Source organism: Echinococcus granulosus, assembly GCF_000524195.1.
Source record: "Echinococcus granulosus chromosome Unknown EG_S00003, whole genome shotgun sequence".
Classification (NCBI taxonomy): Eukaryota; Metazoa; Platyhelminthes; class Cestoda; order Cyclophyllidea; family Taeniidae; genus Echinococcus; species Echinococcus granulosus.
The window spans coordinates 2,289,929-2,317,566 of NW_020170383.1; the positions used below are offsets into that span (position 1 = coordinate 2,289,929).

At 41.0% G+C, this 27,638-nt stretch overlaps 4 protein-coding genes across 4 annotated transcripts; 3 read left to right on the plus strand and 1 right to left on the minus strand. All coding sequences in view use genetic code 11, as the record gives it.

Annotated features, from left to right (window-relative positions):
* Nucleotides 1-466: 466 nt before the first annotated feature.
* EGR_00933 (tRNA dimethylallyltransferase) lies at nucleotides 467-5,442 on the plus strand (the record flags this gene model as incomplete). Its single annotated transcript, XM_024490182.1, has 5 exons — nucleotides 467-628; nucleotides 999-1,247; nucleotides 2,548-2,965; nucleotides 3,812-4,096; nucleotides 5,273-5,442. 5 exons carry the CDS (start codon nucleotides 467-469, stop codon nucleotides 5,440-5,442), a joined length of 1,284 nt encoding a protein of 427 aa, XP_024355585.1.
* Nucleotides 5,443-13,692: 8,250 nt separating this feature from the next.
* EGR_00934 (Neurogenic locus Notch protein) lies at nucleotides 13,693-20,314 on the plus strand (the record flags this gene model as incomplete). The annotated part of the gene is made up of 3 exons (XM_024490183.1): nucleotides 13,693-17,406; nucleotides 19,512-19,898; nucleotides 20,144-20,314. 3 exons carry the CDS (start codon nucleotides 13,693-13,695, stop codon nucleotides 20,312-20,314), a joined length of 4,272 nt encoding a protein of 1,423 aa, XP_024355586.1.
* A 5,050-nt stretch (nucleotides 20,315-25,364) lies between these two features.
* Nucleotides 25,365-26,279, plus strand: EGR_00935 (hypothetical protein; the record flags this gene model as incomplete). The annotated part of the gene is made up of 1 exon (XM_024490184.1): nucleotides 25,365-26,279. The coding sequence occupies one exon, from the start codon at nucleotides 25,365-25,367 to the stop codon at nucleotides 26,277-26,279; it is 915 nt and encodes a 304-aa protein (XP_024355587.1).
* Nucleotides 26,280-26,396: 117 nt separating this feature from the next.
* On the minus strand, nucleotides 26,397-27,113 carry EGR_00936 (Calmodulin; the record flags this gene model as incomplete). Its single annotated transcript, XM_024490185.1, has 2 exons — nucleotides 26,397-26,708; nucleotides 26,952-27,113. 2 exons carry the CDS (start codon nucleotides 27,111-27,113, stop codon nucleotides 26,397-26,399), a joined length of 474 nt encoding a protein of 157 aa, XP_024355588.1.
* Between the last annotated feature and the right edge of the window lie 525 nt (nucleotides 27,114-27,638).

Here is a 27,638-nt window from a genome sequence, read left to right on the forward strand (position 1 = left end):
TTTAATAATGATCTGGTCATCAATGAATGGAAAATTCCGGTCTTCTGGCTTAGTGACATGTCAACATGAGGTTTACTTTCGCAATCCTTAGTGGATTATGTAGCAACTTCTCAAAGGTATTGTAAATTTGTTATTTATCTTTCGAGCCTTTGTCATAATGTCTGAATATTTTGCCTACTTATGACATCAAGGATTGAATCCATTTTGTAGTAAAACAGCCTATTTTGAAGTCGAACTTAATTGCACAAGCTTGCTGCTTGGCGCTATCTGGGTTGGTAGTTGGCTACGTCTTCTGGCTGTTTATTGACACTCTTTTGTTTACTCCACTTTTCTGTGAATGATATCCCATGCTTGCTGGACGAGGTTGTGTATTATGTAAAAAGCATACAACCCTGTATTCTGTTAAATAAGTTGGATGTTAGGCAATTATTACTAAAACTTTTTTATCATTTAGGTGGGAAGTCGCATGAATAATTTATCAAGGAAGTGCCCTGTAATTGCTATTTGTGGCGCTACAGGTACAGGGAAATCAAAACTAGCTATCGATTTAGCAAGGCGCTTGGCTGGAGAGGTCATTAACGCCGATGCCGTTCAGCTCTACAGAGGTCTTGATATTGCCACAAATAAGGTAATTACGATGTTAGGTCATGGCTATTTATATGTTTTCCACCGTTATTTTCTTCATTCATGTCTGTCCGATATCAAGCTTCTCCTAAGTAACTTACTTGTCGTCGGCATGACGAAACTACTTTTAAAGATGATTTATTTTTTATTTTGATTCGGGCTTTTACAGATGTGGGACCCTGTTCGTGCTTTTTGGAAGCCATTATGGTGCACTCAAATGGATTTCAGACCTATTGGTTATCAATTTGTAATTAGTACTAGTCTGCTTATGTGAAGGCTTAAGCAAACGGTCAAATCCGAAAGCTTCTTGGCCTACGCAGATTGACTACTCTCGGACTACCCATGCATAAGTATACCAACCCATACTACACCAGGTGACGCAGGAGGAGGCAAAGGATGTGGTTCACCACTTGCTGGGTTGTCTGGATCCGGTAGAAGGGTTTTGTTACAACGTGCACCACTACCGCCGCGACTGCTGTCGCCTAATCGACGCGTTGAGGGCACGCGGGGTGACGCCGGTGGTGGTCGGTGGGACGCACTACTACCTTGAAGCAGTTCTCTGGCTGGACTTCCTCCGCCCTACAGACGAGCGGAATTTTAAGGAGGAGGTGAAGGCGGGGGAGGTAAAGGCGGCGGCAGCGGATACGGGCAAACTGCAGCGCTCCTGGCCGACTGGACTTCTGTAAAGTGAAATATTGATGTCACTCTTAAAGTATTTATGCTGCGTCTCGCTTTTTTCTACTTGTTCATTCATATTTTGTACTTCCCATTGCGATGTTGGATTTGCTGTGATCTTACCGCGCATTAATATCCGTCAGCAAGATGTATGGTACCATTAGGTTCCGTGAATGACAAAAAAATATAGCAAAAATGCAAGTTGTTTGGACCAAAGAGACGTAAAGACTAACAAAGTAAGTTCGACAAACGGTATGCAAAGTTTGCTTCGATGCGCATCCTCACTGTTTCGAATCTCTTCGTTATGTGTAAAGCATTTTAGGCATTTCTTTTGGTGCTTTTCATTTGAAATGTCAAAAAATAATGCGGGAAATGAAAATGTTATGACTCCTGTTCAGGCGATAATGGAATCGTTTGATCATTACTGAGAGCAAATACTTCGGTACTATGAGAACTTCCATTTCCAACAAACAAATTCACACTCAAACTTACCGTAAAAGTTTGTCTGGTTTGCCCAAACATCAAGTGGTTAAAAGTGGTGCTTTTGGAAACTGTCACGTGCAGTTTTGTTAACCTGCTAAGGGAATTTTAGAACTTGGTAAGCAAGTATATGGACAACCAGCCAAACCGCTAGTGGTACAGAGTTTGATGAGCTTTGAAGCATCTGGAAGCTTCGTTTTAATCAGCAAAGGCCTCTTCTGGTACTCGCATTAACTTTTTGTTGACAAAACTGTAAAGACCTTATTTTTTAGGTTGATTGTCTCCTGATATCTTGCTTTCTGCCTTCGAATCTCGCCAATTTCATAGCTGATGTCCACTTCTTGATAAAAAAGCAGTCAGTTTTGCTCTGACGAGCGATATTATTCTTGGAAAAAACGTGAACTATTTTGTTCTGAATTTCGGATCCGCGTGAGATTTTGTAGGCTTCTGTTCTAGGTTGAAATCTCTATGATGCCTTTCGAATTCTTCTGAGTTTGAAACATATGGGGAGCATTGCCAAGATTTTCCTCTTGAACTGGATGTGCCTAGTTTATACCTGTGGTGCTTAGGAATCTCTCACTGGGTTGCTCTGAGGACGGTCATTTCGCATAAGTAGGATTATGCCGAACATTCCCTCGCCTTCTTTTTAAGGATTTTCATCAGAATGAGTCAAACAAAGCATTTTCCAGGATGTGCCTTTGGAGTTTATCCGTGGGAAATGGCAAATTCTTCAGTATCCGCAAATAATGCAAAACGGTCTTTTTCCAGTCTGATGGACTGGTAAACTATACTGTTCCTCCTAGGGCACGTTTGCCAGAGGATCCAAAGGATTACTACGCTGCCCTGAGCAATGCTAATCCGGAGGCAGCCATGCGTCTTCATCCAAACGACACTAGAAAGCTTCAGCAGGCTCTTCTGATCCATCTTTCCCGTGAGACGACCAATGCATCCACCACCGGCGCGTTGTCATCACGGATGTCAACCAATCGGAGCTCTTGTCCGCGCTATCCTCCACCAGACAGTCTCATTTTTTGGCTCTATTGCCAACCCTCGGTGCTCAAACCTAGTCTGGACGAGCGAGTTATAAAAATGGTGCAGCGTGGGCTCATACGTGAGCTGGATGAGTTTCTCGTTGCTGCCGCCAAATCTCTTCTTCCAAATGGTCCGGTGGTCAACGAAGATGGCAGTGAGTGTTGGAGATCCCTAGGCGCATAAATCTGTGTTGACGGGTTATTGTTCACACTTTCCCTCTTTTCATTAGCTGCTCTCTCTGCCTATAGATGTTATTCATTCCTGACTTCATTGAAGCATTAATCCCCTTTGCTGCTAGTTGTTGTCCAGATGGAAATACAACTTATCCCATTTAAAGCTAGTCCGTTATTTTAGGCTTAGATTTTGATCGCAATTTTCTCTCTATCTTGTACTAGCGCCGTCACTTGTACGTGTGCTTTTATCCACCATATTGTTGACTATGAAGCTGCTAAAACAAGCTGTGTTTATCCTCTGAATTTTCTTCTACTGGAAAAGACTGGTTTTTCTCTATGCGTACTAGTTCCTATCATCTCTTAGAGCCATAGTAATAGCCTGTTTTGCCTAGTAACGTATTCTGAAGCCTTGCAGTTTCGATTTTTGATCCTATAAGTACCTACCAACGCGTTTTTTGGATAGATGAAGGAATCATAGAGATTGTAGTAGTGAAAATGATTACAAGACTATTTTATTGTGACTGGTAATAAAACTGTTCTCTTCCTCTTAGGGATCGTTGTCACCACTAAAGGTTCATATACTATAATTTCAAAATTAGGGTATCATTTTAGGCGATGCTTTTTTTAAAAATGGAAATATTTTATCATGGATGGTGGTTTTGATACTGTAGTAGTGCCGTCTGAATGAGTTAGCATCGTGGTTGCCTATTCCCTTTTTTCTTTTTGTGATTTGTTACAGTACGTTAGCGAATTGAAAGTTGCTAACACTATCGGTTGATAAGTCAATTCTTCACCGTATCTATTGGTAACCTCTTGTACATTTATAGCTGTTAACGAGATGGCAAAGAAGGCGCTATTCCAGCTCGCCAACAAGGGCCTTCTGCCCTCAGTCGGTACGGAACACTGGTGTCGCGGTGTTCTACAGAGCATTGGGTTTAAGGAGTTTGAGGATTTCCTCCAACTGTCACCGCCCAAAAGAGACTCTCCAACCGGCGAGATGGTGCTGAATGAGGCCATCAAGAAGATGAAGGCTGCCACGCGACACTACGCTCGACGACAGGTCTGTTTGTTTTTTATTCCGAACTGGTCCTCAAGGCGTGCTCAGGACACCGGTGAGTTATTCATACTGAATGTCTAGAGTGCTGGAAGCTCATTTGACGTAAGCAGAAGCGCGAAAATGGCTTACTGATTCTGGTTTGGTGGATAAAGTAAAAGTGAAAAAAATTCGTAAAGCGTATCATAATGTACAAGAATGGGAACGCATTCACGAGTGTGATAATCCAATTCGGGAGATGAATATGAAATATATAAGGCTTTTTCAAAATTTTTATCATGATCTCCAAGTGACGTCTGTTGACTCCAGCGCTGGCATTCATTTAAAGATAGGGTAGTAGTATCATATAGTGCAGATGGAAATCGTGAAATTTTTTTGTTATTATTAGTGTTCTTGAAACTCCATATAGGTTACGCGCTGAAGTGTATCAGAGGTCTTAAGCTTTATGAATAGCTTTGTCATTGATTTTCACCATGCAGCATAAAATACTGTAAAATCGGAAGTCATCAATGTAATCAACAACTAGGAAATTGCGCAAACTCAGGAAAGTGAGTAATACGCTCTTGCCGAAAATTGCCCTCATGCACCCATTTTACAAAACGGACATTTGCATCAGACCTGGTTTGGATATCGATAATAGTCATGATAACTTGGAAAAAACGGGTCCATCTTGCACGTGCAAGGTTTAAACAGATGCCTCTATTGTGTTGAAAAATAGCCTATTATGGTAGAAATATCACTAGGGGACTTCCACTATGATGGAAGCAAAGTTGAATGAATGAAACGAAATAAAGTTTACTGTGTTGTCTAGATTTTCCCCAAAGGGCTACTGGGCACACGAGTCTGATGGTAGCTGTACCAGAAAGGTACGGAAGGACTAATGACATAGCATGCGTTAGCAGGGCTTTATCCCACCAGCACAGAGATTGCATTTCGGGAGTCTCAGGAGTCCGGGCTGTAGCAAATGCAGTTAAATGCCATTTTACCACAACTATGTACCACTGAATATGCGTATAAATGCTTTCCCTCTCTGCCTTTGTTCAGCTGTGCTGGATAAACAATCGATTTCTTCGGCGTCCTGCTCTTGGTGGCATTCCTGTCTATCGCCTTGACGTAACACCCGTGCTGACTGCTACTTCGCCCGAAGAAGCGGAGTTAATCTGGAGCTCCAAAATTATCGAACCTTGCCTTGCTACCTTGAGTGGGGAGGAGAGCTCTTCACTGTTGATTCCAGAGCCGTTTGTGGAGCCATCTTCCGCCGATGCTTCAGAGGTCCCACCTCCTCCCTACATCTGTGCAGCCTGCAAAGGACGTGTTTTTGTCAATCCACTCCAGTGGAAGGAGCACCTTAACAGCCGATCACATAAGAAACGAGTGGCTACTCTTAAAAAACAAACCGTATAAATGTGTTTTTTTAATAAATCAGCTTATTTATTACCGCATTCCTCTTCCCATAAAGTGTAGCAGTTTAGGTCTGTGACGGTAGATATTTGATACTGAATAGAAACAGAGCTTCTGTTAATTCGATTTGGCAGTGTTTTCCTCACTCGACGTTTTAAGGAGCATGATTTCATGATGAAATTGTTTTAATGTCTCCTTGTCAACTTTGCTTTGTGCTTGAACAATCAAAGCTCATACAGAAGTGAACATCCGTGTTTCTCATCTTGCAACAGGAGTGAGATGGAGGGATGATTTTGGAAATATTTTTTCAAACCGTGCAAAGAGTGCTCTATCTTATTAAAGCCAATATTCTCAGTGATACTCCTTACTCAAATCTATCGGGAAACCCACGCTCCACTGATTAACTTCACTACAGGCATCAATTCATCGTTCGCAGATCTGAAACGTTTTCTGGCAATCTCAGTTGCCTCAGTCTAAAAGTTCAACGACTGATAGAGCCAGTACGCCCCACGCATGCCTCTGCTTTTTAATTTCACCGCTTTAGGATCCTAGTGACATCATTTGGCGGGCTCCTCTTCCCGGCGCTGTGCCACTTCCTGGGACGGTGGCCATTCTCCCTTTCCTGTTTGCAGTCCTCTGTCATTATCAGCGGTTCCACAAAGCGAAGCATCAGATAATCCTCCTCTCTCTTTTTTGGTCCCGTGTTTCCCCGCATGTTTCTCATGCGTTCGTTTTGAAAGGAGAAAGTTTGACAAACCGAAGTTTAATACGTGTTTACCCGGGCTGAATGTGGACTTGGCCAAACGTTTTGTTGAGATCTCCAGGCCAATTTGTTTGTCAAAGCAATGGTGTATTTGGTAAATCAAACAAAACATTATCGGCGTTGGATGTGGTATCTATAACGCGAAGTTGTTGCAGTCAGCATTTAGTACGTTAAGACTTCATATCGGTGTTATTTTTTTGGTTTTGATAACTAGCCACGAAACTTAGTTGTTGGCTATTTTTGCGTATCACTTCCAATTACCATATTTTGGAATTATTGCTCTTGTTAACTTCAACTAGAATTGAGGAGCTTTGTGGTAATATCTTCTACCACAGCACTACAGGTACACAGTTCCGTGCAACTGCATTAAATCTCATCTATTTTTGATGTGCTTCTCGTCCAAGTTGATAGTCATTTATCGCCGTCGGGGAGTAGCGCAGATGGTGCACCCTTTTAACGTCAATCCTTCCAGAATAGATCGCTTTTAGCCCAATGTTCTTGTTCCCTGACAATGGTTCCTCTCTATCACATGCGAAATCGGTTTGATTGATTCCGCTTTTCTTCATTACGCCTTGTTTTTTAATGCGACAAAACCAATTTTAATGTTCATATTGGCGTTATCAAGTGCCACTTTGCAGCGCTCATCTTTGGTTTCCAAACTTAGGGTAGATTAAACGTGATACGACATCTCTTTATGCTCGAAATAGCCATTTTTGAAAGTTCCTGTTGGCCCACTCACTCCGAAAGATTTTGATAACATGGCAGCAATTTTATTCTTGTGCGTTTAGATTCGAATTCATCCCGCTGCTGCACCTCTAAGTTTGTGGTCATGATCATGAGGTGCCCTAAGCTGGTATATGTACTTGGTCTAAGTGGATCAGATGCTTTGCTAATTTTTCTTTCACTTTTGGAATGCTGGTTCGAATTGGTGCTTTTTGAGCATCTTTTTTCTCAAGCAATTGTCAAATTAGGTTCGGAATCCCTGTAATGAAGATAAGGTTTTAATAGAATTAGAAAAAAAAAAGACAATTTTCATTTTTCTTAATGCTCCTTCCTGATTATCATAGCCCATCAATCAGCTGTTTTCATGTAGCGCACCCGCTAGTATTTCAACTGTTAACTCTACTTTAGTCAAAATATTCTTAATTTTGCCAGTTTTAAAGAGAATATCAGGTTACTGTATGATGTACAAATAAGTTGAACTGATCTACAAAATGTTAACTTTTTCTCCACAATTGCCAAATTCGGATGGCACTATAGGAAGCTATCACTTTTAATATGCATCACGCTTTTTGAAAGGTGATTTACAGCTTTCTGTAGCCTAGCATTTCAATGCAATTATTAAAATAGGTTTTCATTAACTATTTCAAAGGATCCCCTGATTATAGTATCAAATTACTTATGCCTACTTTCTTTTCAAAATCAAACTTGTTTCTGTTTGTTTTTTTCCTTGTCATGCTCCACCCGGCTCTTTCATATGTACCATTTCCAGACTATCCTGTGTGGGCATTCTTGGGCTGGTTTCCTACAGGCAGACACGCCCAACACCTGTGGTATACCGATGCTCCTTCCCAGGTCCTACCCTCTATCCCATTAAAAGCAGTTCAAAATTAAGCAAAAGGCGAGCATTATCTGGGCTGAAGGCCAAGACTTGACTTGTGATGTAGGGAATAGGGATAATGTCCCTCATAAAGATCTCAAGAAAAAAACGTTCTGGGAATGGGTTCTTCTGAAAAATTAGCTGGGTAGGAGCGGATATGCTCTTTTGGTTTGTGTTCAAATGGGTCACTTAGGTTCGGAACTAGGTACTTTCACTATGAAACGGCGATCTGTATCGCTTTCGGTATTGCTGTTGATACGCCATTGAATAAAGCTGCATGAGAATTTTAATTTATCACCCCTGATAGCTGCATCTCACCCGCGAAATTAATGCTTATACCTTGGAATCTTTGGATCTCGCGGCCGCTTTGGGAAATTGAACTGATTTCAATGTGAAGGCCAGTGGTGTTACTTTTGCTCGCATTTACAGTGAACTAAATCATTCCTCTGCGCAAAATTGTTTCCTTATTTCGATACAAATCACAGCTACGGTCTTCATTCACCCTTTTTCCTTGCCTTCCAGGTAACATTTTTGTCGATATTTTCAAGGAATGAAAGAGCATTTAATTTTGTCTTTGTATCTACTTAGTAAATGGCATCATATTTTAGTTAATCTTCTTTTCTTTTAAGAGCGGAGCCTGAATATATGTGTTATAGCGGAATGGATAGTGAAATTCCAGTTCAAATTTACGCGAAATGTGCTTGCATAATTTAGGATAGAACCTTTTGGATATGAATGGAATACTGCCAAAAAATGTGACATTAAAGCGAGGGAGAAATAGATCCGAGGGAAAATTCGCGTTAGCTTTTCTCTTCTGCGCCGTCTAATGTCATTTAAGCTTTTCACGTTTAATAGAGTACGGTTAGGTCGTAAATTCAATATTGTTGGGCACTAATCAACTTTATCACTCCTGCGCCGCTACTTTTAATGCTCTCTAATGTTTTCACCATAGTGGTCTGCCTAAGAGGTTCGAGTCGAGTTGTTCTGCTGTTCGTATAGTGGGCTATGCCGGAGCTATCAGAATAGGATCTAAACCTATTGGGAAGTGTTACATGATTGCATATGGGCACCTAAGGCGCTAAAAAACATCAGTCGACTGATTTCTACAAATTAAGCTTGGGACTTACACGTTATCACAAATATCTTTATTCAAAACCGATGTATATTATGTCTTAGGGAAGATAATTAGTGACGAGAAAACAAACAAATCCACATAAAATCGTTATCCAATGTAGCTGGAAGACGTGGTAGAACATTAACGTATTTGTTGTGTCCAGAGTAGGGGTAAATCAGGATGTGGATTATGTTCTAATAACAAGTAGTTCCGAGCATTGAAAAACTGCGCAATTTTCGTCCTACTTTAAGTTTTTATGAAGTACACTGAGTAAGAAACCATGTGTCTACTATTTCTTTATTTATATAATGTATTTTGTTCGAAGATGTTGAAGTTTTCTCTCATAGTGCTAGAATCTGCTGATAAAAATCGTGATTTCTAATTTGGATTAAAATCAAAATTAGGTAATCTCAGTTGAAAAGATTAGAATTCAGCAAACCTACTTTGATCAGGAAAAATATTTTTATGCTTTAAGCCGAGGATTTTATATTATAATTCTAAAATAACCCACTTTTTCTGTTCATTTGCACTCAAGACCTAGTGTTCCTATCCGTAATGACAGTTTTTATTAATCTGGTAGCTATTTGTAGGTTATTACCTTACTGTCGATGCTTCACAAAAGAGCTACCGTATTCTTATTTCTAGCACGCTGAAGTTCATGTGGATTTTGATAATGGGCACACTGGTTGGTGGTTATACTGCGGCTTCCCACCCACCCGTTGTCCTCTCTTCCCGCACCCTATGCAAACAAGCCGAAGTCTTGTATTACTAGCTTATCCATTGTCAATATTGCCGTTATTAGATTATCACTTCATCTGCTTCTAGTTTACTTCATTAAATTTAATCGAATATTGAGTAGAAATTTGTTTATCCGCCTACTTTTAGCACCAGCCTATATACTACCGCTCTCAAACATCATGATTGACTTCGAACAAATTATTCCTGTTTTTAAAGGCCAAACTAAAGCACTTGTCTTGACCTCTACTAGTTCCAGTGAGCTTTCACCACGACTAAGTAACCATTTCAGGAGCCATACACTTGGACCATGTTCTTCCGCTTGGAAGTCTTCCCAACTGCTTCCGTATGTGAGTGAACGCTTATTTAGGGTGTTAAAATAGGTAACTTCATTATTTCCCAAATCCCCGCAGTGTTTGCCAATAATGAATTCTTCCAAAACGGCAGACTTGTCAACGTGCAAGATAAGTAAACATTTATTGTTGGACAGTAAACATCAATAGGTTTTTTAGGGTGTGATTTCTGAAAATTCCATATTTATCTTTCTCGTGTCCCCGAATAAGTTTTCAGCGTTTTAATTTATAATTATAAGTCATTTATTGTCATAAAAGTGGACTTGTGGCGGACTAGCCCTCCTTTTTCCTTTATATATATTTATTTTGAATGCATTTTCTGCAATTTGTACTGTTAGATGTTAGTCCAGTGGATACTTACTTTAAAGCGATCCCCGAATTTTTCTGAATGAGACGACTTTTACTTTCCAGTATCTGACTTATATGTTCAAGATCGGTACTACTTAATGATTAGGTACCTTTAACTATTTTGAACAGTTTCTCAAGTTGTTATAGAAGTCGAAAGCACTTTTTTAAAACCCGGTGATGGTTGGCGGTTATTTGGACATTAATGGTCAACAAATGCCTATCCGGCGAGGAGAGACATGGGTGTTGATCCCACGCACGAAGGTACACATTAGAACATGGCTAATTTGAGGATGGGAACTGTTCTCCCTTAATGATTTTTTCGGTGTTAATAAACTTGTCTACGGTTCAGATAGAACATTATCTGCTTTCAAATAGCACTCTACTACGTTTATGCATTTATTCTATTAGTTCAACTCTAGCACAATTGAACCACTCTACGCCAAGCTATTTCATTTTACCATCGGTGCTGAAATGCTGACTCCCTGAATACTCTTTTCAGGTTCTGGAAAAGCAAAAGATGTGGTAGCATTTCTTTGCCAAGTTGTGATATCCACATAGTACGGTGATCCAAACGATCACCCTCACCTTGTCAAAGAGGTATACCTTTTTGTTAACCTTTTCGTTAATCTTCTCTTAAAAGCCTAAAATACCTAAGTTCTTGGCACTGATAATTCCAGAAAAGTTCATGCAAACCTATTTCCTATTTAAAAACCCTTTTTAATGGTGAAGTTCAGTGCTCTCACTCACAAATCATTCCCAAATGTCTGTAAAGGAAATTGTAGAGCACTATCTTTATGCGGCTTTGATTACATTGAACCTTGTGCCTAAGTGTTCCAACTGAGTAGCCTGAAATTTTTAAGATCAACAATCACTGATGTTTCAACAAGGTAACAATTTCGTTTTAAGGCTCTAATGCAAATAAATTGGCTTTGGATTATAGAGTTTTCTGATGCTGAATGAAGGCCTCAACCATGTGCTTATATGTGTACCTATTGAAAGCACCGAATCAAATTATTTACAGTTCGGCCGTTGTTAAAGCAAAGGCTTCCGCAAAGTCATAATGCGGGACGCTCACGGTGGCAACAAGTAACATCATCATCAAAGCTTGCAGGTTTTATGGCCGCCTGCCAAGACATTACCTTCCCACCTCTACCGTTCGTCCGGCCGTTCACCTTTATGCCCCTCCCACATTCTCCTGCCCTCACTGCACCCTCAACCTCAGTGGAGGTAAAAAGTATGACCAGTCAGGAAGGCGGTGACTCACCCACTTGTCCTTTATGTGTGTTGTGATGGCATGATGCGCTTTTTACACAAAGATCGGAATTTTGTTTTGAAATGTTGATTTTAGTGAAAGATTGCCCGTTCAATGCTGTCCGATTCATTATGGATATGTGATGCAACTTCATGTCAGTTTGACGAACGCTAAGTGCTATTTAGATTTTTCTTAAAGTGGTGCCGGTAAAAGGTTTACAAACTTTACTACCACACCCTATATTGCTCACTTCGGTTGCGTTATTGCAAGTGTCGTTGGAAAATTCTAAAATTACGTACCTTTGTGTAAATTGGTCGATTAGTCTTCAAACAAGAAACTTCATCAAACAAAATTTACAAGTCGGTACCATTCGGGATCCTAGTAAACAAGTGCAACAGCATATAGATGTAACAGATAGAGAAAACTGTTGACGTTTTTTAGTGCATAGGGTTACACCTCCGCTATTGTTGTGTAAGATTCGCCACGCCTACAGGCACAAAACACTTATAACCAGTATTAAGAACCGGTGTTCTTGACATGCAAAAGACACCCAGACGCAAGATTTTATAGTACTTTTTTAGTGCGTATACTCAGGTCTCGGTGATGTTTATTTGCCAAAAATTGAATTTTGGCAAGGCGAATGCAACTTCTTCAAAAGTCATTTGACTTCATGATAGTGGTGACTGACAAGTAAAAGTTGACTTAATTTGGTTCAAACAGATTAGAGAAACCTTCTAAATAAATATTTAGGGAATCAAAACTGGAGTGCATTGATTTCCGTATTGGGGGTTGGGATAGAGTCCTTAAGTATTTACTATGGGTTAATTACTTTAAGCTGAGTGCATTTTAAGCGATGCTAGTCTGTTATCTACGGCGAATTCTGTCAACGGGGCCTACGTTTTTTTCTGCTTCATTTTGCAATGGAATTGTACAGGAAGTGTTCTCTCTGACTTACGGATGATGATGAATGGTAAAATTCAATTTGGATACATGTCAAATAAAACTACCGTTAGGTGATATCATTAGCATCTGTGCACGATTTTGTAAAGAGAAACACAGTGAACTATTTATAGAACTGTGACTGCAAATTTCGCCTTTTTAAATCACTATTGAAAGATGCATCTTATTTATCCTTCGTCAGTTTAATTTGGTGAATATCATCCCCTTTTTATCTGAAGAAGCTCATCCGGCTTCTGCTTAATGTCAAACTTAATCTCAAGACAAAAGCGATATCATTGCGTTTTTCATAGTCAAGAATTCTTGGTTGATGCCAAGTACTTAAAGTAAATTGAGGGTATATCGAAGACAAATAAGACCGTGCTAAATTATCCATCTCTTCTTATGAAAAATTGGTCAGTATAGGAATTCGTGGTACTTGGTAGATAACTGAATAATTTCTGCATCATCAGGAAACCTTTAGCGGGTCATTTCAATTTTCAGCATGTCATCTCTTGATGCATTTGTTAAAACTGACACCTTTAAAGGGTAAGGCATTCTAGTGACCTAGAATATGACATCTCGACATTTCTCAGCGCTTCAGATCAAATAGCCTCTCAAGTTTTTAGCTTCCAATCTGATTTTTGGCGCGACGTCTCATAGTAAGAGCTTAGGCTTATTATTGATCTGATATAAATCCTACTTATTTTGAGCTTATTTGTCAATCTTGACTAACCATGCAGTCAAGATTTGGTATCTTATTTTGAAATCCGTATGATTTTCCATCTAACTCCGAATCCGATTATTTTTGTCGATTATTGTTTAGCAGGTCTGGAAAAATAATGAAACAATTTAGCATAAATAGTGAATTTTTTATTCTAATTTGTTTTTAGGTCTTAAAAGGGTAGACGAAGCTGATTGGTCAGGACCCCATTAACCGTTGTTCAGATGTCTGGTGCCATTGGATTGGTTTCTAGGTGAACGAAAATGTCAGTGTGAATCGCTTATGCACCTTATTCGTCACCCTAGCCACTGATACCACCCGCACACCTGGGGCTTTCTTCTGATCACGTGATACAGCGGATGTTTTTGGCATTAATTTCCTCCCCAATCGTGTAATGCCACTTGCATAGGAAACACTACTCTTGTAGAATGTTTTGGTTTACTCTCTCACTCTTAGCTCTCTTGCAAATTGTTGCTGCAATAAATAGCACTACCTACAGCGAAGTAGCAAGACTCATTCAACAGCACGGTGAAGGCCGAGAAAATCTAGACGTGGTTGGCCTGCGTCCTCCATTACCCAGCGACAAGTTCAACAACAACTACATAGAAATTCCAGAGATCATAGATAACGCAGTTCATGAGGAACAATTTCCACCAGCCGGCAGACTGCCTCCAGGGGCTCAGTGGAATGAAGAAGGGCAGTACTGGGGATATCAGCATTCACCTCCCCGAAGAGTTGCCTGGAATGAAGCTACTTGTGTTCCACCGTACTGCATTCCAGCTATGTGCTCGGATACAGGTACGGGACCTCTGTGTCCCCAAAACTGCGTAACTGAAAACTGCAGTGTCGGATGTTTTCCTTTTTGCATTGGCGGGTCCCAGTGTATTGGTAGAATCTGTCATTGTGACGCCTTCCGAAGGCAATCTGCATGCAACCTAATTAGGTCTTCAGACTGCCAGAATTTCTTTGGTCTCTCCTGTGCATTCGGGTGCTTCAAGCCAGCAACAGATATTCCACCATCTGGTTGCGACTGCTTAATTCCGTTTTACGTGCGTCTCCAGCCTATGTGTGCCACAGAAAGTTTGCTTGCATGTCCCAATAACTGCTCAAACCACGGAATTTGTGATCACAAGACTGGCCAATGCATGTGTAATCCTGGCTTTACCGGTCCCAGCTGCTCTTCAAAGGATTACTGTTTCAACAGTCTCGAACTACCTCCCTGTGAATATGGATGCATTTCACTAAATAACAGCCGTCTGTGTACTTGTCCAGAGACATTAGTTCTTCAACCTGATGGAGTCAGCTGTGGTAATCCCTGTCCTCCAGGTCTAACTGGACCACAATGCTCTTATGACATTGATGAGTGTCTAACAGGAATCCACGAATGCGAGTATTATTGTGTCAATACATTTGGCTCGTATGCATGCAGATGTCTTCCAGGCATGACTCTAAACCCTCGCGACAACCGGACATGTATCGGACGAACCTGTGATCCTCCATGTTTACCTGAACAAGGGGAATGTATCACAGGTGGGGTGTGCAAGTGTCGACCCGGATTTCAGGGTCCCAGCTGTGAGTTTGACGTGGACGAATGCGCTATAGGGACTAGTGGATGTAATCACGACTGCATCAACACCTTTGGTTCATTCCGATGTCTTTGTAGACCGGGCTACGAGCTGGATTCTCGGGATAACAAGACTTGTATTGAGAAAGAATGCTCTCCTCGTTGCACACCAGGACAGGGTGAGTGCGTAGAAGGAAGATGCCAATGCAAAGATGGCTTCGAAGGTAGGACCTGCGAAAACGACATAGACGAGTGTGCTGCCGGTGTCCACAACTGTCAAGATCGGTGTGTAAACACCTACGGTTCATTCCGTTGTGAATGCCGATATGGCTATATGTTAGACAATCGTGACAATCGCTCCTGCATTCCTCGAGACTGCATTCCACAATGCTATCTCGGTCAAGGTGTTTGCGTTGAGGGCCAGTGTCAATGCACTCAAGGCTTCCGAGGGGTAGCGTGTGAACGTGACGTAAATGAATGCCAAGAAGGATTCCATAATTGTGAGCAACGATGCATCAACAATCATGGTTCTTTCGAATGTGCTTGCTACGAAGGGTACAGACCTTTGCCTACTGATCCCAGTCGCTGCGAACGAATCAAGTGTGAGCCGGAGTGTGTTCCGGGTCAAGGCGTGTGCAACGGCGGAATTTGTCAATGTCGAGAAGGCTTTACAGGACGATTCTGTGAAAGAGATGTGGATGAATGTCGTGAGGGGCTACACAACTGTGAGCAGGAGTGCGTGAATCTCCCTGGATCTTTTCAGTGCAGATGTTATGAGGGTTATCGACCATCACCCCATAATCCAAACCATTGTGAACCTCTCACATGTAGCCCGGAATGCGTTAAGGGACAAGGCTATTGCCGCAACGGTATCTGTGAATGCCACCGGGGCTACACGGGAAAAGCTTGCGAACGAGATGTTGACGAATGCTATGAAGGAATACATGACTGTCAGCAGAGATGCATTAATACCCAGGGATCCTACCAGTGCACTTGTGATGAAGGCTACCATCCTGTTCCTTCAGATCCTCGCCTTTGTGAGCCCATCCGTTGTGAACTCGGTTGTGTCCCCGGCCAAGGACAATGCATTCAAGGTGTATGTGAATGTAAGGAAGGGTTTACAGGAGTGGCGTGTGAAAAGGATGTGGACGAGTGTCGTGAAAATCGCCACCGTTGCGAACACAGCTGTGTAAACACTCACGGATCCTATGAGTGCACTTGCAGCCAAGGTTATCAGCCCTCCCCGTATGATCCACGACGTTGTGAACCACTTCGTTGCGAGCCCGATTGCGTGCCGGGCCAGGGAGCGTGTTACAACGGTGTCTGCCAATGCAATCCGGGTTTCACAGGAAAATCCTGTGAAGAGGATGTCGATGAGTGCAAGCTAAGAATCAATGAATGTGATCACACATGTGTCAACACGTTCGGCAGCTACGAGTGCAGATGTGATCCAGGCTATGAGCTTTCTTTGAATGACTCTCACAAATGTGCTCCTGGTGATTGCATGACTAACTGCGTTCCAGGTAAAGGTGACTGCGACAAGTACGGCCGTTGTATCTGCCGCCCTGGTTATGAAGGTCCCTACTGTCAGCACGAGGCTGATTTATGTTCAACGGGCCATCATGAATGCGAGCATATATGCGTTAGTCTGCCGGGAAAACGCCATCTCTGTCGGTGCTACTCTGGCTATATCCCCGATCCCAAGAATCCCAACCGTTGCATCGAATTCGGGTGTCAGCCGCCTTGTGAAATTGGTCAAGGAGAGTGTGACATGGAGACGAAAACGTGTAAATGCAATTCCGGATTTGAAGGGAAGAGATGTGAACGCAACATAAATGAATGTGCGGTGGATAATGGTGGGTGTTCGAATTTATGTGTAGACACACACGGTTCTTACCACTGCGAATGCTCCCTTGGTATGCATCTCGCGCCCAATAGCACCACCATCTGTGTAAATGATGAGCTTTGTGATCCACCCTGTTGGTTGGGTCGCGGCGTTTGCGTGGCTGCGAATACCTGCAAATGCAATGACGGATTCGCTGGGAAGTACTGTGAAATCATTCAAAATGCGTGCAAAGCGTTTAGACCCTGTGAACAGGAATGTGTCAATTTAGGAGGTGAAACGTACGAGTGCAGATGCCGGACAGGTTACGTACCAGCTCAGCCCAACAACGCAACCGCATGTAAACCCAGTTGCCAAGTTGGGGAAAACTGTATCCATGGTCGATGCGTGGTTGGTCAGTGCGTTTGTCAGCCAGGATTTGCTGGTGAACGGTGTGACAGGGACATTGATGAGTGCAGCGGAGAAGCAGGTATCCAAGTCATGTGCGAACAGCGCTGTCTCAACACCCCAGGGTGGTATGAGTGCCAATGTGAGTCAGGCTATGAGCTCCAGCCAGATGGATTTTCATGTCGCAGAGTTGACAATGGGAACAAATGCCCCGGTGGATGTCTGAACGGAGGTGTTTGTGTCAGCAGATGCCAATGTCCGCCTGGATTTCGTGGTACGCGTTGCGAAGATGTTGTCGACGTTTGTAGAGAGGAGGAGCCATGCGATCAGGTGTGCTACAGTAAGCCGGTAAGTTTTTCTGCATCAACATAGTGTAATCTCTTAACTTGCGAGTGTTTGACCTACTTTAGCAACTTTGCATCAATCAATTAGGCTTCATTATTTATCTTCAATGAAATGAACAAAAAGAAGTAAGGCATTTGATGCATTGACAGACGAAGTAAGTTGTCTTTTATTTATTTGATAAATAAGGATTGTCGTAAGGTTTATTTTCTTGGCGAACTTGCCACTTCAAATCCAACGAATCATTTTAACATTTTGATGGTTGAGAAATCTACAAGTCGGTGGTAAGTAATGAAATAATGTTAAGATCAGAAGTGGAAAGAAAATTGGTGAAAATGCAGGAGTGAAAGTGAAAGCCGTTTTGCGATTTCCCACAGCAATACCCTGAATTGTGCCCTAAGAGGCCGCTATGTGCGAAGTGTTAAGTTTTGAAAAATGGTACCAAAATACACCTCCAAATCGGCCTTATTCAGCAAGCCGGTGCTAAAGTGCATCGGATTTTTCAAGGTTATTTTCTTTAAAAGTCATGGAACACCTAATTCTTTAGCTTTATTAAGACGGTAGATAGTTATTGTAGTGATTTTATGCGTCCTAAGTACTGCTTGTCAATCTCCTCTGTCTTCGGTCGATTACTGAATCTTATTTTTAGGCTTCGATTACCCGAAATACAAATTCCCCAGGAGTCTTGTTCACGCACAAATAACATTCTTTCCTGGAAAACCGTTTCAAGATGAGGTATGCGATGAGATATGGATCGTAGCTTGATTTATTGTTGAACTGCGAAGTCTGTAAAGTCGTTTTTCTCATTTCATCTCCTCTTGGGTGATGACAAACCACTTAAACGTTTATTTTCTTTGCTATCGACAAAAAAATCATTTTTTTCTCGATTCGGTCCCTTATTTCACCACTGGTGGGAGGAATGTGCACACACTTTCTGTGAATGCGTAGCTTTACCGTGGTTTGCTAATTTGCTCTTGGGATTAGGTTGAAATCAGTCCCTGCAAACTCAGTTAGAAAGACTATGCATCACTTCTATCATCGCGCAATCACCAGTCCAATTTGTTGCTAAAGCTAGAAATATGCCAATAAAGTGCTTCGAATGGAGGACTGCCTAATAGTAATACATCTGGTTTAGTAACAATTCAGGGTAGCATTTAAATGTGAACCTTGGAAGCATGGGGGGAATTGTTTACCATACAAAACATTTTGTTCATAAAACGTAGAATGAGTTTATGCTAAAAAAGGTACATGAAGTGGTATTGCCTCCACAATGGCATGCATAATAAAACTGAAAAGTACTAAATGAACTGTATTACTAAACTAGTAAAACAATGGTTTAACGAATAAGCGAGTTTTATCTTTCTAAAAAGAATAATGTTCAAGGTACTCACAGGTAAGTCAAGTCACTTTATTTTTCCAAATTGATTAAATGCAGCTACTGAAATAAAATTGTGTTCTATAACTTCCTTTTCAGATTTAAAATAGTACGTAGTGTATAACATGCCTGGCGTTACTTTTTCCCACTAGATTATTTTGCGTCAATCAGTAGAATAACCAGCAATTATTAGTTGAAATCTTGGCGTCGGACTTAGAACGTGTGTCAGAATATCAGTGTCGAATTGATACTAATTTAGCATAGAGCCGCCAACTATAGCTTTCTGGGGTTGGAGACCACATCAAAATTGCCCTTTTAATTTCGTTCACATGGCCTCACTGAATGTCAGCAAATGTATTCAAATAACGATCCTATGGCAGGCAATGAACTTAGGCATTATGTCACAGAAGCTTGATTGTTTGGTATGATTTTAAGTGTTGCATTCATTTGTTTTCACTTTTTTTAGACTCCATAATACGCGCATTACTGGTTCCGGGACCGATAATATTAGCATTTTAGTAGAAAATTTTTCTTATTCTACAGAGGCATGCAAAATTAATTGAAATGAGTCAATAATTTTCGAGGAAAAACTTCCTTACAAGCACTGATTGTGAAAATCATTTGCAAAATAGTACAAAACCTAAGTATTTTTGCTATCTTTGAATGCGTAAGGAATTCGGCTGAGTGCTACCGGTTCATTCTTATGAAACTGCTATTTTTTAAAATATGGTTAAAGAGTTTATCGCCTTCCGTTAACAGACTTTGTCACTCTTTTCGCCTTGCTTTTGTTGGTCTAACACCTGCTGAAACACGCATATGCTTGTTGAAGGACGGGGGCTACCTGTGCGCCTGTCACGAGGGCTACGAGCTGAATCCAAACGGTAGGACATGTAGTCCTTCGGAGGCCTGTGATCCGCCCTGTGTCGGCAAAGCACAGTGCCTACGCGGTCGATGTATCTGTCCGGCCGGCTTTCAGGGCCCCCGCTGTGATGCGGACATCGATGAGTGTGCGATGCCTGCCTACGTCCATGGCTGCGCTCACGGCTGTAGAAACGTTCATGGCTCCTACGAATGCATCTGCCCGCCCGGATATACACAAATGCCTGACAAGAGAACCTGCATTGTAAGTTTACTAAATAGCCTTATTAAATCTGGATCGACTTTTAAGAATCATGCAGCATATCATGACCTGGGCAGTACTAAAGCACTGCGATTTTCGTTCCATCCACATGGGGTGGTAGTAACAAAATCCAAAATGTAAACACGGAATTGGGGTGGAAGGAATTATTTTATGATATTGTTGGACCATTTTACGCCGGATCCAAACAAAGCTGTTCTGCATAGGAAGATTTAAAATTGCCTTTTCAGATGCGGTTGTCACTTAGACGATTCCTTGGTTGCTTTCATATAATGCCACGTATCATCGTACCATACATGTTTTGCGACAAGTATTGCCCATCTGTGTACAACATGCCGGATTTCTCCCGCTGTTTATATCCTCAGGAAGGAGTTTACTACTCAAAGCCAAATTTTCGGTAGGTGGTTTTCATAAAATTTGTTAGCGTTAACCGATGACTTGCGTAAGGCCTTACCTAGAACAAACCAAAGGAGTGTTAATGGTGACTTACACGGCCATCGACCATGTGTCTAACAGTCTACGAAAATTCATTCTAGGTCATGTAGTTGAACTTGCAATTCCAAAACCATGAGACGAACAATATAAATATGCTACTTCAGTTTTCTCTATTCAGATATCGATGAATAGTTCTGATTTTCTCTGCAATTCATCACGAGAGAGACATTCAGTTTCTTAATGTCTATTTTGAGCCGTGGTTCCTTAATTCACCCAAATCACGTTATTTTCTATGAGGGTAGATAAAATAAATTGCAACCTGACTTTTACTGATGCTAATAGTTTAACCCAATGACATCTCGCATCGTATATCACTCGGTATTGCTCACAATCTCGGCAAAATGCTTATATTGGCATAAAACATACCCAAAGGTTTAGCAGAAATTGCATACAAATTAAATAGCTTGTGAAGAAAAATTATTTGGGTATTTTCTTTGCTATATTGTGCTGATCGTGCCATTTTCGCTAGCTCCAGACGCATCACAAAACACAAACTGTTTCTGCAAGGCAACCCAGTCATATCTTCCGAAGAATGGGACTAATTTTTAATGCTACACGGCTAAAGCAAATGGCCTTATCGCACAACTTGAGTTAAGGTGGCATCTTTTATTGACTTCGACTACAATTTGTAGATCAGTTGCTACGTTGAATAGGGCAGATTATTTATCATGTCTCAAGACATAAGTCCCCTAAGGGGGAATAGTCGATTGACTGATCCTTTGGAAATTGAAGTAGTTTAGCAAATTGTTTTTGGTTGTAAGGCCCATCTTCCAAATATCCTCTGCAATTTGTGCAAATTTTGAAGTTAATCCAGTCGTCGCTGTTGAGGAAATTGTAAGAGTGCATTAAATAATCAGTCGCAACATCGTCCTTCCATCGCATACCAAAGCACGGCGCTTTTTAAAATTTATCTCTTAACAGTTCACTCAATGTGCTCACTCACTACTATTACTACTCCTAAATGCATAACAGTACTACTTATTTGGCGCGGATATTTGATCATACTGCCTACAAACTGATACTCGTCATATCTTCAAATGAAGCTAATATCAGAAAACCATCTTAGCTACACGACTCATGCCTTTAGCTTTTCAGCTTTATTTCGAAGTTCAATCATTAACTCTACAATTAATTGAATCCAAACATGTTCAAGTTTGATTTTGTATCTAAAAATAAGTTGGGCTAACCGTCAACAAGTTGCTTTCTCTAATATTGCCAAAATCAAAATGTTTTGTATTTGCGTGAAGCGATTCGCCACATTGGCATGCTGCTCGAAAGTATGACCCTTGGAAATTGCAACATGATAATAAAACAGCTCGTCGCCATTTACCATTTCCTCGCTCAAACGCATCGTAATCGGTTTCAGAAAGCTCGCCTTCATCTGATACCAACAGGAAATGAATTTCTTGAATATCACTTTTGATTCACAAACTACAGTTCCTTGTTATAAAAATGAGCGACTTTAAGGTAAGTTTAAAACGGAAAAAAATAGTAGAATTGCACAAATGCATGAAATTGATCAAAAGACAATCCTATTCCATTTTCAATTATCATCATGTCCATCCAATTTTTATTCTCAGACCGTACTTTACTCAGCTCACTTGAATTGTTTTCTCGCTTCAAAAACTAGATGGAGGGATCTTCCGACGATTGCACTCGCCCCTGCAGAAATGGTGGTGTCTGTCGCGGCGACAACATGTGTTCCTGTACGCGCGGCTTTGAGGGTTCCGACTGCAGTCAGGACATTGATGAGTGCGTCACCCTTGCACCTTGCGACCCCGACTTTGGCACGTGCATTAACCGCTACGGCGGCTACGAGTGTGTCTGTCAACCGGGTTATATCCTTTTACTGGATGGACGGCACTGCATCCAGGAGGCTAGGGCCCGACAGGCCCCCCACCTCGTTTTTCGCGGTCACAGGGTCAAAGGCATCAGCCTAGGCACCCGGGTGGAGTCTGGTTCATCTCTCCGAGACTCTCACTTATCTACCCTCAAACGCTGGCTTCGCTAGTCCTGGATTCTAGCTATCCTTTTTGGTGTTTTTTTTTAATGCTAAAATCTATCAATCTCCCTTTTTGGTGATAAGATCAAAATGTACTTAGAATTTCGGGTGACCAAACTTATGCCCTTTGTTTTGCTTTCAGTACTCATGAATATTCTTATGTAAATTTTTGATTGTTAATTCCATACAAAGTAGTGCTTGAAGAAATATACACGAATACTTCTTTCCTTCTTGAGTCTAGAGAAGCTTATTGGCAATACTTGAGACGTTACCAAATCACTTTTCAAAATTCCTCAAATTTATTCAAATTGAATAATTGAAGATTAGTTTCACCTTCAAATCGACCTAATCTTGTTGCCTGGTATTGACTGCAAAGCATTGCCGTCCACGAATTTCCTGAGAGGCGTGATGTAGCCTTTATCAAGACTAAATGATTTGTTATTTATCACACTGGAAGCCCCATGTTGTATATACCGAAAATGTCGGGATTAAAGGGGTTTTTTGATCTCAAAGGCTATGGATAAAAATAGGTATTACCTGTGAGCCTGAAAGCCCACGCACGTGAAATATTGCTTCCGGCTGAAATATGCAGTGGTCACGGTGAAAGGTTACGCCACAATCAAAATTGACCGCTGCTGCGTTAGCGGAATTTTCCCCGTCTAAGAAGGTCTGACCTTTCAGTTCCACCCTCGATACGCAAGATGAAGCAGTTTTTGATTGTTTTTACAGCAAAATCACTTTCGATCATTATGCACTTTTGCAATGGAAACTGGCCATTTGCCTCTGGGAACTCATATGGAAGTCAGAAACGTTTGATTATGGCAAGGAAATCAATTATACATTTATCCAGTTATTCAGATGGACAATCCTTTTAATAACCATTTAAGAAGTGCCTAACCAAGATTCACTTTTCCAGTTCTAGCTGCTCATGACACTGGAAATCGCAGAAGCTCTAAAAAATTTCACAATTTATTAATGAAGATGCCTATTTTAAACTAGCAAAGGTGTAGACCCCTAAGACTCCAGTTAAGTGAATACTTTATTCTGCTTCATAATTCGATTAAACAATCATCGGTGGTCTTCTAAAGCACAAAGGATTTTGTAATCGTAATGTTTTCAAACGTAGTCCCACTAATAGGCCTGATAAGGGAAGGTGAAAATTCACTCGACTGCTTCCAGTTCTGCAAATATTTGCGTTCTTTAGATACATAAACACAAAGTATCCTACATCCAAGGCAAAAAATATCTCTTAAAAAAAATCTCGCCCTAGTCATTTAGCTCATAATGGCTGAGTAGCTAGAATCAATGGTGTAGTTCCATTGACCAGCAAAGGAAGTCACACTGGATGCTACAAAATCGGCACTTGAGGGCGCCTTTTATGCGTACTCTTGTGTACGATTCTTGCAGCGGGTATTGAGATTTCACTGTGACCGGTGTATTAATATACGTCTTGCCCCCCGATAGACATCCACGGAGGCGATGGTTTAATCTCAGCAGCCATTATTAAGATGCCTAATCCGACCAATTTTGATTAGCTTGATTTGCTTAATCCTACGTTACGTACCAATTCAACACTGGTTATTCCGACCGTCGTTACCTATGACCGTTAAATTTGCGAACTAAACACTTGAAATTACGCATTCGAATTTGTTCCTTTCTTCGACGATATGGTCTAAAATTGTGTTAGACTAACTTCAAAGTTTTTCTTGATGCTTGTCAGAAGATTTATAAATCTTAAGACTTTTGCAGGTTTCACCATTATTCATTAAATGAACTTTTGAGAAAAAAAGAAAATCACGCGTCGCGATCTTAAGCAGATGATTTTATCGGCGCCTGATTTCTAAAAACCTTACAGGGTGAAGTAATAATAAGTAGTTTTAGCATTTTAGCTTATGTTTATGTCGAAATTAAACTTAATACTAATTTAAAATATTTTATTAGTAGTTTGACCGATTCGGAATGCGTGACGTGTGCTTCCACAACAATAAGGTCAAGGGATAAACAATATAGCAACTTTTAGGAAACAAAAAGACCTGTTTTTATAAACGGGAACAATTATGAGAAGTCTACTGCTAGATACAAATAAAAGCCAAATTGACACCTACATGCAGAATACGATGCAATTACTGAGATTCGGAATTTAACTGTGCCACTTCTGTCACCAACGTGGTAAATTGGCATTCTTTGAGTCAGCAGAAGTCATTTTTCAGTCACTTGGAAAAAACGGATATTCTTATCGTAATATCATTTTACACAAACACGACAAAAAAGTGCAAAGACTCTAAGTATTCGGAATTTTTTTGGGAAAAAAGACAACTAAAGCATTTTTAACATATACTTATACAGTGTGATAATAATGTAAATTCAAAAATAGTCCAGGAAGGTGTGGACCACTTCAAGTACTGCGAAATTAAGGTATAGAAAGTAAGAGTTAAAATTGTAAGACCAGTCCAATGGTTAAGGCGTCTTCGCCTAGCGTTGAAATTGCACATAGCGTTTTATTACATTATAACTTTAAAACCATCTTTGACAAATACATGAATTTAATTGGATGAGGTTATTTGGTTTCGTCAAAATATCCTTTTGCTAATCCAATTGATCACATGTAGGTGGTTTTGTTCGATATATTTAGCCTCGCCTTAATGTAGTTGCGGAACTCGGTTAATAATTATGCAGACATTTTTATACTCAATAATTATGTGACACTTTCCTTATGTTGCTCCGCGCCCCTTTTCTGGAGAAAAAGGCTTATTTAATGCTACACAACCTCTATGGTTTGTTAGTATCATGCGCACATTTTATACCGTATTTTGGTGCTGTCGGTACTTCAGCTGAGTTACTTATGTAGATTAAAATGTGGTGGTCAATTTTTTGGTCCTTTTCAGTCGTTTTTCGTAAAACCTCATTAGATTGATTACAAAGCCTATTTTTCAAGCAGATATCACATCAATGCAATGTCCGTTGGGGATTTTGGCGATTGGGAAGATCAAATCTCTCCATCTGATATTTCTCTCGCTGCACAAAAGACGCGGCGTAAGTCGATTCGGCGCAGTATGATGGTCATTCCTACCTCTTCAGATCCCCCAATCGGCTACAGTAGCCCTAAAATTGTGGTTCGACGGAAGAGTCTTGGGGTCGCTTTAAAAGACGATTGTGTTTCTCACATTTCCTCCACTTTTGTCCCTCGTCATTCAGTGTCGTCCCTTGGAGAGCAGGACCGTGAACGCGTGAATACTCATTTGGAGCAACCACTAATATTAGCTCCATTTAGCCCTCCAGTTCCCACTGGTCCGGTGACTGCATCCTCTCCACACTCGCATGTGGAAGGTGCACTTTTTTCAGGTCCTTCTACTAAATCCCCAAGTCATCGTTCTGCTCAGCACTCCCAGTATCAAAAAATCCCTGTATTAAGTGACTTGAAGCCCATTCCAAATTCGATAGATGCTTTGTTTGAAAGTTATGAGCGAGAACTTTCCGCGTGGCCAAGATTTTTGGATCGACTGGAACGTGAGGCGTCATCCCCTCTTCAGACACCCTGCATAAAACTCGAGGAGATGATGGATAACTCGATGTTGAGTCCCTTTGTAGAATTCATTTCCTCGGACAAGTCTAGTTCGACTGTGAGCGAACTGCAGCGTAGGACCAAACACGCCTACAGGTCGGTGATAGTTGGTTTAGTTAGGACAAAGCTGGCCTACAAGAAACTGAAGTATTGGGTGGCTGCCTTGGAACGCCGAAATGCCGCGTTGAGACATGCAAAACTGAAAGATCTTCTTCCAAATCTGGTTTTGAACCCTAGCCCCATGAATGCCAGGGATCTCCTTGCTTTTATTCCATGTCTACGGGAAAGTGGTGAACCTTCATTGTAAATATTCCAATATATGCATATATTCTAACAAAACCTCGTCAATTATTTACAAAGTAACCTTTGTGTTCAGTTTTGCTTCGATGAAAATTTAGGCATCTAAGACATTGAGAAAAATGGCTTAGTCTCTTAACATCATATGATGTATGAAGTCCTCGTAGTGTATGCGTCCATTTGTACTGGCCCCAGCGCTTTTAATAAGTGCGGCCATTTCACCTGCGGATAATTTGTCTCCTCGTGTGCAGAGGGTTTGTGTCAGCTCCTCCGTTGTCAAGTAGCCTTTAGACGTTGAATCGAAGAGGGCGAATGCATTTACTATGTCTTCTTCGTTGTATACATCCTTTTCCTTCTTGGAAGCTATTTGGCAAAATTGCTCGTAGTTGATACCCTCCGAAAAAATATTTTTCTCTGTGTCAACAGAGCGCAGTAGATCCTGCAATTTAAAAAAGGGGGGTGTGGGAAGCACATTTAGTGGATGCAGCTGTTGCTACTAGTGCTTATCTTTTGAGGCAAAAGTATTTTGAGTGTATCCAGCAGTTCTGGTCGTGCTTGCCTGCATCATGTATATGTCGCGTGTAGGGGGGGGGGATCATTATTGGAGCACTAACTGAGTGCTTATAAATAAGTAGAAGGGGTTGAAATATCATTAGATATAATTACTGAGGTCACTACGAACCTCCAGTTCGCAGTCAGCGGGCATCAGTCCGACCTTTCGCAAGCAGACCAGTACGTGTTCACAAGGTATTTTTCCCTTACCATCCGGATCGAAAGTGTCGAATGCCTCCTGGTATTCAACAAGTCGCTCCTCCGTTACATATGTCGCTAGTTTTGGTGGCATTTCACGCTCCTAAAACCAAAGAAGTCATTTTGATGCGTTAGTTTTAATAACACCATTTTTAAGGCAATTGCCAACCAACTCAAGACCATTCTATTGATGTTAGAGCTGAAGTAGCTGCAATTCTACAAAAAAGTGCTTGACTGGTGTTAACTAATTACCTTGGTAGCATTAAAAATACACGAGGTGGCACATCCAACTCATACACAAACACATTTGGATAAGTCACACCTACGGGAGCTTCATTTTACTGAAGTTTTGAGAATATGATGGGTTCTCAAGCCGTTGTTTGGTAGATACTACGTCAAAGCGAGACGCATATACAGATGGTTGCCATAATGAAGAGTGATTAGGTGATTATTACGCGTTGTCTGCGAAAATTACCTAGTGTATGCTATCTGAATTGTGAGTTGCTACGTTTCAAAATAACACTGGTACCAATAAGGTCACTTCAGAACCAAAAACAAGCCACTTCCCCGATTCATTGAAATGTGCATAACCCCATGTAATAACTAATCTTCTCCTGTA